Raw genomic sequence first — 13,550 nt, 5'->3', positions numbered from 1 at the left:
GTTCCTTCTTACCACCAGCGACAGTCCTTGGAACTGTAAAAAGAAAAGGAGTACTTGTGGCACCTTAGAGGCTAACAAATTTATTTGAGCATAAGCTTTCGTGAGCTACAGCTCACTTCTTCTTTTTGAGAATACAGACTAACACGGCTGCTACGCTGAAACCCGTTGGAACTGTGGTGACTTGCTTAGCAAGCTCTCCTCATTTTCCCTAGCTTTCAGTTTAGCTTAGTTCACAGTTATTCCTAGCCTTGTTAAGTTTAGTTTCAGTGTTTTTGATTGTTAGAGCAGATAGCCGTTGGGAGTGGGATGTCTTCCCCTTCACCCCGACCACGTTCCCCGTTGGGAGTCGGGGTATGCGTAAGACCCAAGGGTTCAAGCCCTGCAAGTCCTGCAAGAAGCCCAGGCCAATGGGCAACCCCCACGACGCTTACTTAAAGTGGCTGAGGGAAGCACACCAAGCAGACAAGTGCAGGATTTGTAAAGGGTTTCACCCCAGAAAAAAAAAAGAGCGAGACTTTCGCCTCAAGCAGCTCCTTATGGAGGCGGCACTTAGACAGCAACCTACATCAGTGTGACAAGACCCGGCACCAAGCTCATCGGTGCACAGCACCCCAGCGGCAGTGGTAGAAGCAGCACCATGGAAGGACTCTAGGAGAGACCCACAGCACCAGCACTGAAACCAGCAGGATCGACCCGGCACCAGTCCCATTCCCCAGTGCACCAGAAGCAGGGGAGGCGTGGATCTTCAACTCAGAGACCCACCCCTTTGGAGCAGCCAGTGGGGCGCGTCCCAGAGAGGAGCACCCAGGGCAGAAGACTTTGGAGCCGGTATCATCGATTTCGGCCCCACAAGGGGGACCGTTGAGTCTGGTGCCATTGGACTCCCTGAGCCTGGTCATTGAGGAGGTGGAATTGCCATCATCCTGAACACCTTTGAGGCAGCAAGGGACCTCATCGCCATGAGGGCACCGTGATCCGTGGTCCTTCGAGCCAAGCCTCCAGTTTCACAACATGTGGCACCATCTCGAGGCAAACCAGCGAAGCGTCCCTCAGCACCACCGGTGGAGTCTTGGCGCCACTCGGAGTGTAGGCGCCGCTCAGAATCGCGCACCAGTTGCACTTGCGGCACCACTCCAGGTTGTGCCAGCGCTCCCGATCACGATGGCGATCCTCATGCCGATCCCCATCACGCAGCAGGTCCCGTTCCCGGCAGTGGTCATCCCGGCACGGGTCAGCATCCCAGCACAAACCCCGATCTCAGTACCACTCCAGATCACAGCACCGCTCTCCAGCCTTGTGACACCACCCCCCAGTTCAGCTCCACTTGGCACTGCTCTGTCCATCATGGTCCCGGTCCCCGTCTTTGGACTTGGAGATGAGGTCTAGATACTCAGAGTGGGGCTGGCACCAGTCAGGCCGTGGAAGGCCTGAGGTGGGGGCAGGGCCATGGCCTGCGTAGTGGCAGGGACTAGCGCAGTAGCCATTTTGGACCCCATGGGTGTACCACTAGGCCCAGGGCACCCAATCCAAAGGTTCCCGTTCAGCGGCCTCTGAACCACAGGTGCCAGAGGCATAAGCCAGTCACCCCACCCTTAGGGGTGCCAAGAAGGTACTGGTTGCACTGCTTCCCCTGGAACCAACCCCAGTTCCTGAGCCTGATCCAGGTGTGGTTGGCCCCTGCAGAGAGGCAGGACAGGAGGCCCCTGGAGACCAACGGGGTCAGGAGGACCCTGTTCCCCCATTAGCCTCCTCGTCATCCTCCCCGGATGAGGCAGTTTCAGGCACCTCCATCTCTGGACTGTCCCCCATAGATAGCCATGCCCACCAGGACCTCCTTCGCAGGGTGCGCGAAATACGGGCCTCCAGGCTGAGGAGGTGGTGGAGTCAGAGGACCTCGTGGTTGACGTCCTGTCCCCAGATGGCTCGTTGAGGGTGGTCTACCCCTCATCAAGACTATACAGGCCAATGCTAAAACCATTTGGCAGACCCCGGCCTCCATCCCTCCCACTACAAGAGGTGTGGAGAGGAAGTATTCCGTCCCATCCAAGGGGTATGAATACCTCTTCACACACCTGCAGCCTGCTCAGTGGTGGTGGCTGTAGTAAATGGAAAGAAGAGGCAGGGACAACAAGCCCCAGCACTTAAGACCAAGGACACCAAGTGCCTAGATTTATTTGGGCGCAAAGTGTATTCCACGGCGGGGTTGCAAGTCAGGCTTGCCAACCAGCAGACAATTCTGAGTAGTTACAGCTTGAATTCCTGGAACTCGATGCTCAAGTTTAAGGAGCTGGTGCCAACAGAGTCCAGGGAGGAGTTTGGAGCGATATGGAGGAGAGCAAGGTGGTGGCACGGACCTCTTTACAGGCCTCACTGGACTCTGCAGACTCAGTGGCGTGCACCTTGTTCTCCAGTATTGCCATGAGGCATAGCTCATGGCTGCAGGCCTCGGAACTCCCGCCGAGGTTCAACAGACCCAGCAGGACCTGCCTTTTGATGGGGCAGTTCTGTTTGTGGAGCAGACTGACTCTAGGCTGCAGAGCCTAAAGGACTCCAGGGCTACCATGAAATCCTTGGGTATGCCCACCCCGGCAACCCAAAGTAAGCATTTCCATCCTCAACAGCAATAGCAGCACTCTTCTCCTCCTCGGCCGAGGCAGGACTTTTACAGCAGAAGGGGCAGGAATGACAGATGCAAGCCTTCAAACCCCCCCGCCTGGGGAGGGCCAGGGCTCGGCCCCGACTAAACCATAGTCGGGTTCAAAGCAGGCCTTTTGAAGGTGCACCCAAGGGCAGCACACCAGCCACAATTCTGGATCCTTCCCCATCTTTCTTGAATCTTCTGTCCCACTTCTGCTGTGCTTGGTCCCAAATAACTTCAGACTGCTGGGTTCTCTGTACGGTAGAAGTGAGATAGTCTTTCCAATTCAGCTCCTACCCTCCCTCCCACCCCCGCTTCCCTGTCTCTCTTCAGTGACCCTTTTCATGAATAACTCCTTATCCAGGAGATGCGGGCACTCCTCGCCATGGGATTGGTGGAGGAAGTTCCTCAGGAGCTCAGAGGCAAGGGATTCTATTCCCAATGCTTCCTAATCGCCAGACCCATTCTAGATCTGCGAGGACTCAACAAGTTCATGGGAAAGTTGAAGTTCCGCATGGTCTCCCTGTGCACAATTATCCCTTCTTTGAATCAGGGAGACTGGTGCACTGCCCTTGACGTGAAAGAAGTGTACTTCCATATAGCTATTCGGCCTGCACACAGACAATTCCTATGCTTTGTGGTCGACCACAGACATTACCAATTTACGGTCCTTCCATTCGGTCTCCCAACAGCGCCGAGTGTTTACCAAGTGCATGTTGGTCGTGGCTGCTTTCCTCCATCGGAGGCAGATATACCCCTGCCTTGACAACTGTGGGTGCTCAGGGGCCACACTGGGGGCAGGTGGAATCTCAAGTCCGATTGGTCAGATCCACATTCGAGAGACTGGGTCTCCTCCTCAACCTGAACAAGTCAACCTTTTCACCGACCCAAAGAATAGAATTCATCAGGGCAGTGTTGGACTCGGTTCAGGCAAGAGCACTTTTGCCAGCGTCCCGATTCCAATCCATGACAGACATCATTCAAGGCCTGAGGCAATACGACCACTACAGCAAGGGGATGCCTGAGTCTCCTCGGCCACATGGCAGCCTGCACTTACACGACCCCGCATGCCAGACTGAGGCTCAGGCCCCTATAGGCGTGGATCACCATGGCCTATCGCTCAGGATGTGACAGTCTGAATTCAGTGGTCACGGTGCCAGGGCAGGTGCTCGAGTCCCTTCAGTGGTGGCTTGACCCTCGCACAGTGTGCGCACACACCTAATTGGAATGAATATGAGCAACACATCTCGATGAACAACAGTTACGAGAAGGTGAGTAACCGCTTTTTCCTCCTTTATATGTACAGGATATATGGCAATATGTTGTTTTCTTAGTTTAATATAAAAGCTGTAGTTTTCCTTACTGATACCTTAATGATCCAAATCTAAGGCTAGACTTAATTATTCAGTACAGTACATTTCCATTTTTAGAGACCAAAATGTTGATTAGTTTTTGTTTTTTTTAAACTGCTGCTTGTTTTAATTGTAAACAACAAACAATAGTTGGAAGAGTTGGGAGATATTTAAAATCATGACCCGGCTTAAGAATAAAGTTTCTCAAGTTTCTAGGGTTGCCAACTGTCTAATCACACAAACCCAAATACCCTTGCCATGCCTCTTCCCATAGGCCCTATCCCTTCTCCAAGGCCCCGCCCCCACTCACTCTATTTCCCCCCCCCTCCATTGCTCACTCTCCCCCACCCTCAGTCACTTTCACCAGGCTGCGGCAAGGGGTTGGGCTCTGGACTGGGGGATGGGGCTGAGGCGTTCGGTGTGTGAGAGGGGGTTCCAGGCTGAGTCTGTGGCAGAGGGTTGGAGTGCAGGAAGGAGGGGGTGCGGGTTCCGGCCAAGAGGCGCTTACCTCAGGTGGCTCCCAGGAAACAACCAGCGTGTCCACTTGGCCAATGGGAGCTGCGGAGTCAGCGCTCAGGGCGGGGGCAGTGCACAGAGATCCCCTGGACCCCCCTGTGTCTAGGAGCTGGACATGGCAGTCACTTCCGGGAGCCATGTGGAGTCAGGGCAGGTAGGGAGCCTGCCTTAGCCGCACTGCGATGCTGGACTTTTGGTGGCCTAAAATCTCCCGGATTGGCTTCAGTAGCCTCCGGGAGATGGAGCCTGATTCCGGGAGACTCCCGGCCAATGTGAGCGGGTTGGCAACTCTACAAGTTTCTGATTTGAAATCTTAAACAATTTATAGAAAGATTACCCAATAAAGCATGTGCAATTTCTAGCTGAGTTTAGATCAAGATTACATGCCTATGAGAAATTGGCCCCTGGGTACCATGGTGATATGTGCAGAACAGATTGACAAAATAGTTTCAGCATAGAATTTGGACACATATAGCTCCTTTGCTTTGAAAGAATGTTACTTGTAACTAAGAAATTTTAAATTGTGGTAGGCTTGTTCATAGTAGTCTGTGACTGTAACCATACTATTTGTGTTGGTGCTATCAATATTTTAGTGTAGACTCTTGCTTCCAATTATTTTGAATGTAAATTAATTGATCATTTTGTGACCTTATTTAATTTTCTTCTTTACTAGATTTGATGAGTTTAAATTTGGCTGTACATCCCTCAGAGTACCTCCTGACTTACTTTATCAGATTCGGCATGATATCACAGTGTCACCCAATGGAGTGGCTTTTGTCAAGGTACTGAGATTTCATTGCTCATTGACAGACCTTTTCACTTTTAGTTTGTTGGTTAGTCCAAAATTAAACACACTGCTGGTTTAGCAAGAGAAAAAATATTTTGTGTTTTTCAGTGTGTTGTCTTCCAGCACTTGCCAGTACAAATCACAGGATTGGAATTTTGACAATTTAGGAAATAAATATGATAGTTGCATAGTTTTACTTTTACTAGGGTTTCAGTAAAGGCTCATTTCCTCTATTATTGAAATTATATTTCTAATCATGCAGTGCAGTGATTCAGTGATGTATTTGTACTTCTTAATCATACTGGAATCCCAGTTACCTATGTGTAACCGTTCTTCGAGTGCTTGCTCATGTCAATTCCATTGTAGGTATGTGAATGGTCGGCAGAGACTTTTGCCTTAGCAGTATCCGTAGGGATGGCTGTGGCACCCTCTGGAGTGCCACACTCATTTCAGGCACCGCCGTCCCTACGCCCTCTCAGTTCCTTCTTACTGCCTGTGGCCTCGAGAGCTCGGTTTAGCCCCTCACCCAGATCCCACCAGCGTGATTGGGGTCATGACACTGCATCGGCCATGACATCGCAGCAGTGGCAACAAAGAAAGTGGGCCAGCCCAGTGGCCTTATTGGGGCTTGTGGGGAATGCTGGTCATGGCTATGCCCCCTTCCCAGCGATCTTCGGCTGCTGCCTCAAAGCAACAGCTGGCACCGGACCCCATGCAGCACCGGATGTGGCTGCAGCACCAGTGATACCAATGGCACTGGGCTCAGTGCATGCTACTTGCTTGGAGGCCAGGGTTAAGGAAATTGTACCCATCCCTAAACCTCCCTCACCTGGAGGGGAAGAAGCCACAGATCCTCCTCCAGTAACCCAGTCATCCTCCTCGTCCCCAGACGAGGCGGTGGCAGGCCCTTCAAGAGCTAGCCCCCCTGATGACTTTCAAGGAGCATCAGGCTCTGCTCCGGAGAGTGGTGGACAATCTGGGCTTACAGGTGGAGGAGATGGCTGAGCAGACTGACTCATTGTTCAATGTCCTCTCTGCTTCCACCCCAGCCCGTCTTGCCTTGCCAATCCAAGAAGGGATCTTAAAGGTTGCCAAGGCCCTGTGGCAAACTCCCTCATCTATCCCTCCCACTTCCGAAAGGGTAGAGGAAAAAATACTTTGTCCCGGCTAAAAGGTTCGAGTGTTTATACACCCATCCACCCCAGACTCATTGGTCGTCTCCGCGACCAACGAAAAGGACAAAACAGCTCCAGTCCTCCTCTACTCCCAAGAATAAAGAGACCAAAAGACTGGATCTCTTCGGGAGAAAAATTTATTCTACTGTCAGCTTACAATTCCAGCTGGCAAACCCCCAGGCTCTCCTGGGTAGGTACAACTTTAATTTGTGGGATATCCTCCGTAAGTTCCAGGAGTCCCTAACCCTCTGGGGGTTAGCCCAGGAGTTTGGCACCCCAGTGGAGGAAGGCACAGCGACAGCCAGGTGCTCCCTACAAATGGCCTGGGATGCAGTGGACTCTGCAGCTCGGGTAGTCACGTCGGCGGTCGTGATGAGGCATCACTTGTGACTACAAACAGCGGGCCTTTTGCAGGAGATGCAGAATTCAATCCAAGACCTCCTGTTCGATGGGATTGGTCTCTTCTCCGAGCAGACAGATGCCAGACTGCATGGGGTGAAGGATACAAAGCCCACCCTTCGTTTGTTAGGCATACATACGCCACAGCCTGCTGGGAAGCCCTTCTAGCTGCCCCCACCGTCAAGACCTTGGCTGCCCCACCAGGGTTCTGAAAGGAGAAGGGACAGTAGCTTCAGCAGGCATCACCCCTCTTCTTCCCACTCGCCTGCACAGCCTGGGCCCTCTAAACACCCTGGGGGCCAGAAGCATGCATTCTGAGGGTGTAAGACCCATCTGGGACCTGCGTCGCCGCAACAGTCTCTCAAAGTCTCTCAAGAAGTTGAGGTTCCACATGTTTCCCTGACCTCCATTATTCCTTCCCTGGATCTGGGAGACTGGTACATCGCTCTCGACTTGCAGGACGCTTATTTCCATGTTTCCATATTCCCGGGACACAGGCATTTCCTCCGTTTTATAGTGAGAGGATGCCATTTCCAGTTAACAGCGCTCCCTTTTGGCCTATTGTCAGTCCCAAGAGTGTTCACCAAGTGCATGGCACTAGTAGCGACTTACCTCAGGTGGCATGGGGTCCCCTGTTCTCATATCTTGCCAAGTGGCTCATCAAGGACAGGTCTCTGGAGAGGGTGCAAAGAAGCCTCCATCTGGTTTGCTCCACCTGTCTCAGCCTGGGCCTGTTGATAAACATGGAGAAGTCCATGTTAACACCAGTACAACGCATAGAGTTTATCAGGGCAGTTCTCAACTCCACGCAAGCCAGGGCCTTCCTTCCGGAAGTGCGGTTTCAGACCATAGTGGACTTAATCTTCTATATAAAGGCCCACCCACTCATCGTGGCCCATACGTGCCTGCAACTGCTGGGCCGCATGTATGTATGTGGTCAGCCATGCCCAGCTTCATCTGAGGCCCCTACAAACGTGGCTGGCCTCAGTTTACATTCCCAGCAGGCACCTCCTGGACCAAGTGGTCATGGTTCCGAGCCATGTCCCAGTGTCTTTAGACTGGTGGTGGAACTCCAAGTTGGTATTGCAAGGCGTTCTCTTTGTGACCCCGTCTCCTTTGCTCACCCTGGTCTCGGACACATTGGATTTAGGGTGGGGGGCCCACTTGGGCGAGCTCATCACCCAGAGACATTGGCTGCAACATGACCTAGCCTTGCACATCAACGTCAGGGAACTCAAAGCGGTCTTGCCCGATCTGAAGGGCAAGGTGGTGCAGGTCCTCACAGACAATACGGCTGCGATGTATTACACCAACAGGCAAGGTGGTGCCTCTCTGGGACTTCTGTGTACAGCACATCATCTTCCTGGTAGCGGCCTGTCTGCCTGGAACCAGGAACGTCCTGGCAGATCACTTCAGAGGGTCCTTCTTGTCTCGCCACAAATGGTCACTCAATGCGGAGGTGGCCAGCCTAATCTTCTGCAGGTGGGGGTCTCCCCAGGTGGACCTTTTTGCGTCTCAGCAGAGCAGGAAGTGCCATGTGTTGTGCTCTCTACAGGGCAGGGACCAGGGCTCCTTGTCAGATGCCTTCCTGATTCCATAGTCCGGAACGTTGATGTACTTCTTTCCGCCAGTACCATTGGTCCACAGGGTCTTGCACAAGGATCATCCTCATAGCCCCAGCGTGGCCTCAGCAACACTGGTTCAGCATGCTGCTGAGTCTGTCAGCAACCACCCCACTGCAGATGCTTCTTCAACCGGATCTACTGTCCCAGAGCCACGGCAACCTGCTGCATTCAAACTGGCGGCGCTGCACTTGACAGCCTGTCTGCCGCGTGGCTGAGCAGGGAGGAGTGGCATCGCTCCGCTGGTATCCAGTGGGTTCTGTTGGGCAACAGGAAGCCCTCCACCAGGGCTACCTATATGACGAAGTGGAAACACTGTGACGGTGCCCCCCCCATAAGGCTTTATGGAAATATGCTTATGAATGTGTGTGTGTGTATATATATGACAGAACTGGAATATGTTTTATGCTACATATGCCATGTAACATATCTCTGTGAAGGTTATGATCTACTGAATCTATTCGTTCTATTTGTATGCATGTATCATTTTTGTATTCGAAGTTATGAATATTGGCTGGTGACTTGCTTGATTTCTAGTAGCCTTAGTAAGCATTTGGTCAGCTTCTTGAGAAAGGAATGTGCAAGTTAAATGCCCAATCAAGAAGCACTTAACAGACAATGGATCTTGAAGACGCCAATCCACATCTGAGCTTTCCCAGGAATGTGGCTTGGCTGGTAAGAAGCTCAGTCATACATGGACATGTGACTTGCCCATGGTGACTCAAACTCCATTTTGTAGCTGGATTCTACACGGGGAGGGAGGGGCGTCTACCCACAGGAGAAAGTCTATTTAAACCCCTGGGAGACCCCTCCATTTTGTCTTCCGCTGGCTGAAGAGAGAGCCTCTCCACCCTCAAGGATACCTGAAAGGAACTGGAACAAAGGACAGTAACTGCAGGGGGTGTGAGTGATTGCTGGACCCAGACTAGAAGGAGCCTAGTCTGTAAAAGGTTTCAGAGTAGCAGCCGTGTTAGTCTGTATTCGCAAAAAGAAAAGGAGTACTTGTGGCACCTTAGAGACTGACAAATTTATTTGAGCATAAGCTTTCGTGAGCTACAGCTCACTTCATCAGATGCATTCAGTCTGTAAAAGGAAGCTTACTGGAACTGGTGAGGTTTTTATCTGTATTCAGTTTTATTACTGTACTAGACTTAGACTTGCGCGTTTTATTTTATTTTGCTTGGTAATTTACTTTGTTCTGTCTGTTACTACTTGGAACCACTTAAATCCTACTTTCTGTATTTAATAAAATCACTTTTTACTTATTAATTAACCCAGAGTATGTATTAATACCTTGCGGGGGGGGGGGGGGGGCAAACACCTGTGCATATCTCTGTCAGTGTTACAGAGGGCGAACAATTTATGAGTTTACCCTGTATAAGCTTTATACAGAGTAAAAAGGATTTATTTGGGGTTTGGACCCCATTGGGAGTTGGGCATCTGAGTGTAAAAGACAGAAACTTCCTAAATTGCTTTCAGTTAAGTTTGCAGCTTTGGGGCACGTGGTTCAGACCCTGGGTCTGTGTTGGAGCAGACTGGCATGTCTGGCTCAGCAAGACAGGGTGCTGGAGTCCCAAACTGGCAGGGAAAGCAGGGGCAGAAGTAGTCTTGGCACATCAGTTGGCAGTTCCCTAGGGGGTTTCTGTGATCCAACCGGTCACGGTGCAGGGAGGAGTAGCATTGCTCCGCTGGTGTCCAGTGGGTTCTGTTGGGCAGCAGGAATCCCTCCACCAGGCTACCTATGTGACAAAGTGGAAACGCTTCACATGTTGGGTCTCGGATTGGCTCATTCGTGCAGAGGAGGCCTCGCGGCAGGACATCCTAGACTATCTGCTCCACCTCAAGCTCCAGGGCTTGTCGTCCTCAGTCAAGGTACACCTGGCGGCCATTTCCACATTCCACCCTCCATTTCAAGGCAGGTCGGTCTTCGACCATCCCATGGTGGCACAGTTCCTGAAAGGTCTGGAGCGCCTGTACCCGCATGTCAGGGACCCAGCCCCCTTTGGGACCTGAATCTTGTGCTGTCAAGGCTCATGGGTCTCCCCCTTCGAGTCCTTGGCGTCCTGCTCCCTTTTGCTTTGCTCCTGGAAGGCCTCCTTCTTGGTCCCTATAACTTCAGCCAGTTGGGTGTCTGAGATCAGGGTGCTCACTTCAGAGCCACCTTATACTGTCTTCTGTAGGACAAGGTCCAAATGCGTCCACACCCAGGCTTTCTGCCCAAGGTCATTTCTCACTTCCACACGGGCCAAGATATTTACTTACTGGTCCTATGTCCGAAGCCTCATGCAACCGCAGGCTGCATACCCTGGACGTCAGGCGGGCGCTGGCCTTTTACATTGATAGAACAAAGCTGTTCTGTAAGTCAGCGCATTTTTTTGTGGCTGTCGCTGACAGGATGAAAAGTTGCGCGGGGTCAGCCCAGAGACTCGTGTCCTGGATCACTGCCTGCATCCACTACTGTTACAAGCTGGCAATGGTGCCCCCGCCAACTGTTGTGACGGCTCACTCAACTAGGGTGCAGACTTCCTTGGCAGCCTTCCTTGTTCAGGTGTTGATCCAAGAAATCTGTCAGGCCGCAACCTGGTCGTCCATCCGCACGTTCACTGCACACTATGTGCTGACCCAGCAAGCAGGAGATGATGCTGGTTTCAGCAGAGCAGTGCTACAGTCGGCAAAGCTGTGAACTCCGAGTCCATTTCCGAGGATTCTGCTTGTGAGTCCCCTACAATGGAATCGACATGAGCAAGCACTTGAAGAAGAAAAAATGGCTACCTACCTTTCGTAACTGTTCTTCGAGATGTGTTGCTCATGTCCACTCCATTACCTGCCCTCCTACCCCTCTGTCGGAGTTGTCAGCAAAAAGGAACTGAGGGCGTAGGGCTGGCGGCACCTGATATACCGTGCCATGAGCGCAGCACTCCAGAGGGTACACGGCTGTCCCTATGGATACCGCTAAGGCAAAAATCTCAGATGACCGCGCATGGGGGCGCGCGCACACCTATAGTGGAATGGACATGAGAAACACATCTCAAAGAACAACAGTTACAAAACGTAGTTAACCGTTTTTTCTCCTGCTGCTGCTCAGAAAGGCCTGTACTTTTGGAGATGAAGATAATTTAGTTTGAATTCCACTGTTTTCATTTTATGTCGTGTAGACCTATCTGACTATAGCTAATGTACATTCATGGCCCCAAACTGTTTCAGCTTGTCACCAAGAAAAATATTTAATGTAAAACAAAAACTTTAAGTTAAAAGGTAAGTATTCCAAGGAATATTATAGTTTAAAAGAATCCTGAATATTTAAATGTGTCAACAAATAAAGAAAGGTAGTAAAATAGTCAAATCCTATTCCAGTTAATAGTCTTTTAAATATATGTACAAGTACAAATATCACATTGTCCATTGCCAATTCAAAAAAATAACATTAACGCTGCCCCCACAAACTTTCAGATTAAGTATATTAACAAAACCAGCCAAAGTACTAATTGCTAGAACACCTCACTGTTAATGTATATTCATGTCAAAGGCTAACTACTAATTCCTGTGTTCTGTTTCAGTTGGCTTTTTTTAAACGTTTTGTTTCTCTTCTTTCCTTTTTTGGTAGCCTTCAGTAAGAAAGGGCGTGTTGCCAAGAATGTTGGAAGAAATTCTGAAGACCAGGATAATGGTGAAGCAGTCAATAAAGGCTTACAAGCATGACAAAGCTATCACTCGAATGCTTGAGGCACGTCAGCTGGGTCTTAAACTGATAGCTAATGTTACATTTGGTTATACTGCTGCTAACTTTTCTGGAAGAATGCCATGTATAGAGGTAAGGGATGCAGATAAAATGCAAAAAGGATTTAGGAAAGAGACTGTTGTTAAAGCAGCACCAGATAATGTAATGTCATTGCTTGAAACATACATTTAATCTAAATGCTACCATAAGTGCTGTTTTTTTTCCTCTTAAAGTACTAAAAAAAACCTTGGTTTCAGTTTTGAGCTTAATCTTTTGAAATCCATTTTGTAGTGACAGAATACTTAGAATTAGTATTTTCATAAAGATGGATTGGACTGGAGTTCCAATCATCAAAGTAAAACAATTTCGTGTAGCTGTTTCAGCCCTTCTTTTAAAAAAAAAAAACAACAAAACAGTACAATCCAAAAACCAGAGTAAACTGAAAGGTTTAAGTACCAAGGAAGGAGGAGGATTGCTTAGAATGCTCATGGAGGCTACAGCTAGGAGTACTGGGACAAAAATGTGCTAAGGAACATGTAGACTGTATGAAACAAATGTGCTTTCTCCTGATTTTTGAATAAGTAAGAATGTAACAAATTACGTTCATTCCATGTTAATTTATTTCAGCCTTCATTAAAATAAACTGAAATTAATTCTTCTGGTTTGTTTACCGCACAATGTCTTACAAATAAAGTTACATATGTCCCTTAATTGGACAGTTAGGACCTTATCCTGAAGACCCATACTCAAGAAAACTCCTCAATGATTTCAGTGTGGAGTTTTGGCTGAGTAAGGACTAGAATCACACCCTTGTGACTGTCACTGTTCCTCAACATGCACTTACAATGCTAAGAATGGTATGTGATATTAAGGAGACAATATATCACTTGGTTTACTCTTAAAGCTTGAATTAATAAAAAGGAAAAAGGGAACTTCATGATCAAAATGAATATCTTTTCTGTGTACAGGGAAGAAGTTGACAACAGTTGCATTTTCTTCATTTACTTCCATTAAAAACTGACACCTGATAAGTTTGTGTCTGTCCAAGCAACCTCTTCTTTTAATGAATAATTGAAATTAGCGAGAAAAAGACCTTTTAGGTCATCATGTCCATCTCTTTGTTAATGCACATTTGTTCCGTACAGTACGTTCTTAGGTGCATAGTCTAGTTTTAAATGACCCAAGAGATGGGACTTTCACCACTTCATTAGGGAGATGTATTAAATTATGAATAGCAATTCCTGTGAAGTGTTTTCCTGATACCCAGTCTACATTTTCCTTAGCACAATTTTATCCCGGTAGTCCTAGCTGTAGCCTCCGAGAGCATTCTAAGCCATCCTCCT

The 13,550-nt window shown here is 49.3% G+C and overlaps 1 protein-coding gene across 1 annotated transcript in view; it reads left to right on the top strand.

Moving 5' to 3' along the window:
• Window positions 1-13,550, top strand: part of REV3L (REV3 like, DNA directed polymerase zeta catalytic subunit) — a 247,979-nt gene that overhangs the window by 199,641 nt on the left and 34,788 nt on the right. Inside the window, 2 exon segments of the mRNA XM_037894643.2 lie at window positions 5,180-5,288; window positions 12,094-12,300. Of these exon segments, the coding sequence (XP_037750571.1) occupies window positions 5,180-5,288; window positions 12,094-12,300 (316 nt within the window).

This window comes from Chelonia mydas, chromosome 3, assembly GCF_015237465.2.
Source record: "Chelonia mydas isolate rCheMyd1 chromosome 3, rCheMyd1.pri.v2, whole genome shotgun sequence".
In the NCBI taxonomy this organism is placed as follows: Eukaryota; Metazoa; Chordata; order Testudines; family Cheloniidae; genus Chelonia; species Chelonia mydas.
The sequence above is the reverse complement of the archived record's forward strand: the minus strand, read 5'-3'. Positions and strand labels throughout refer to the sequence as shown.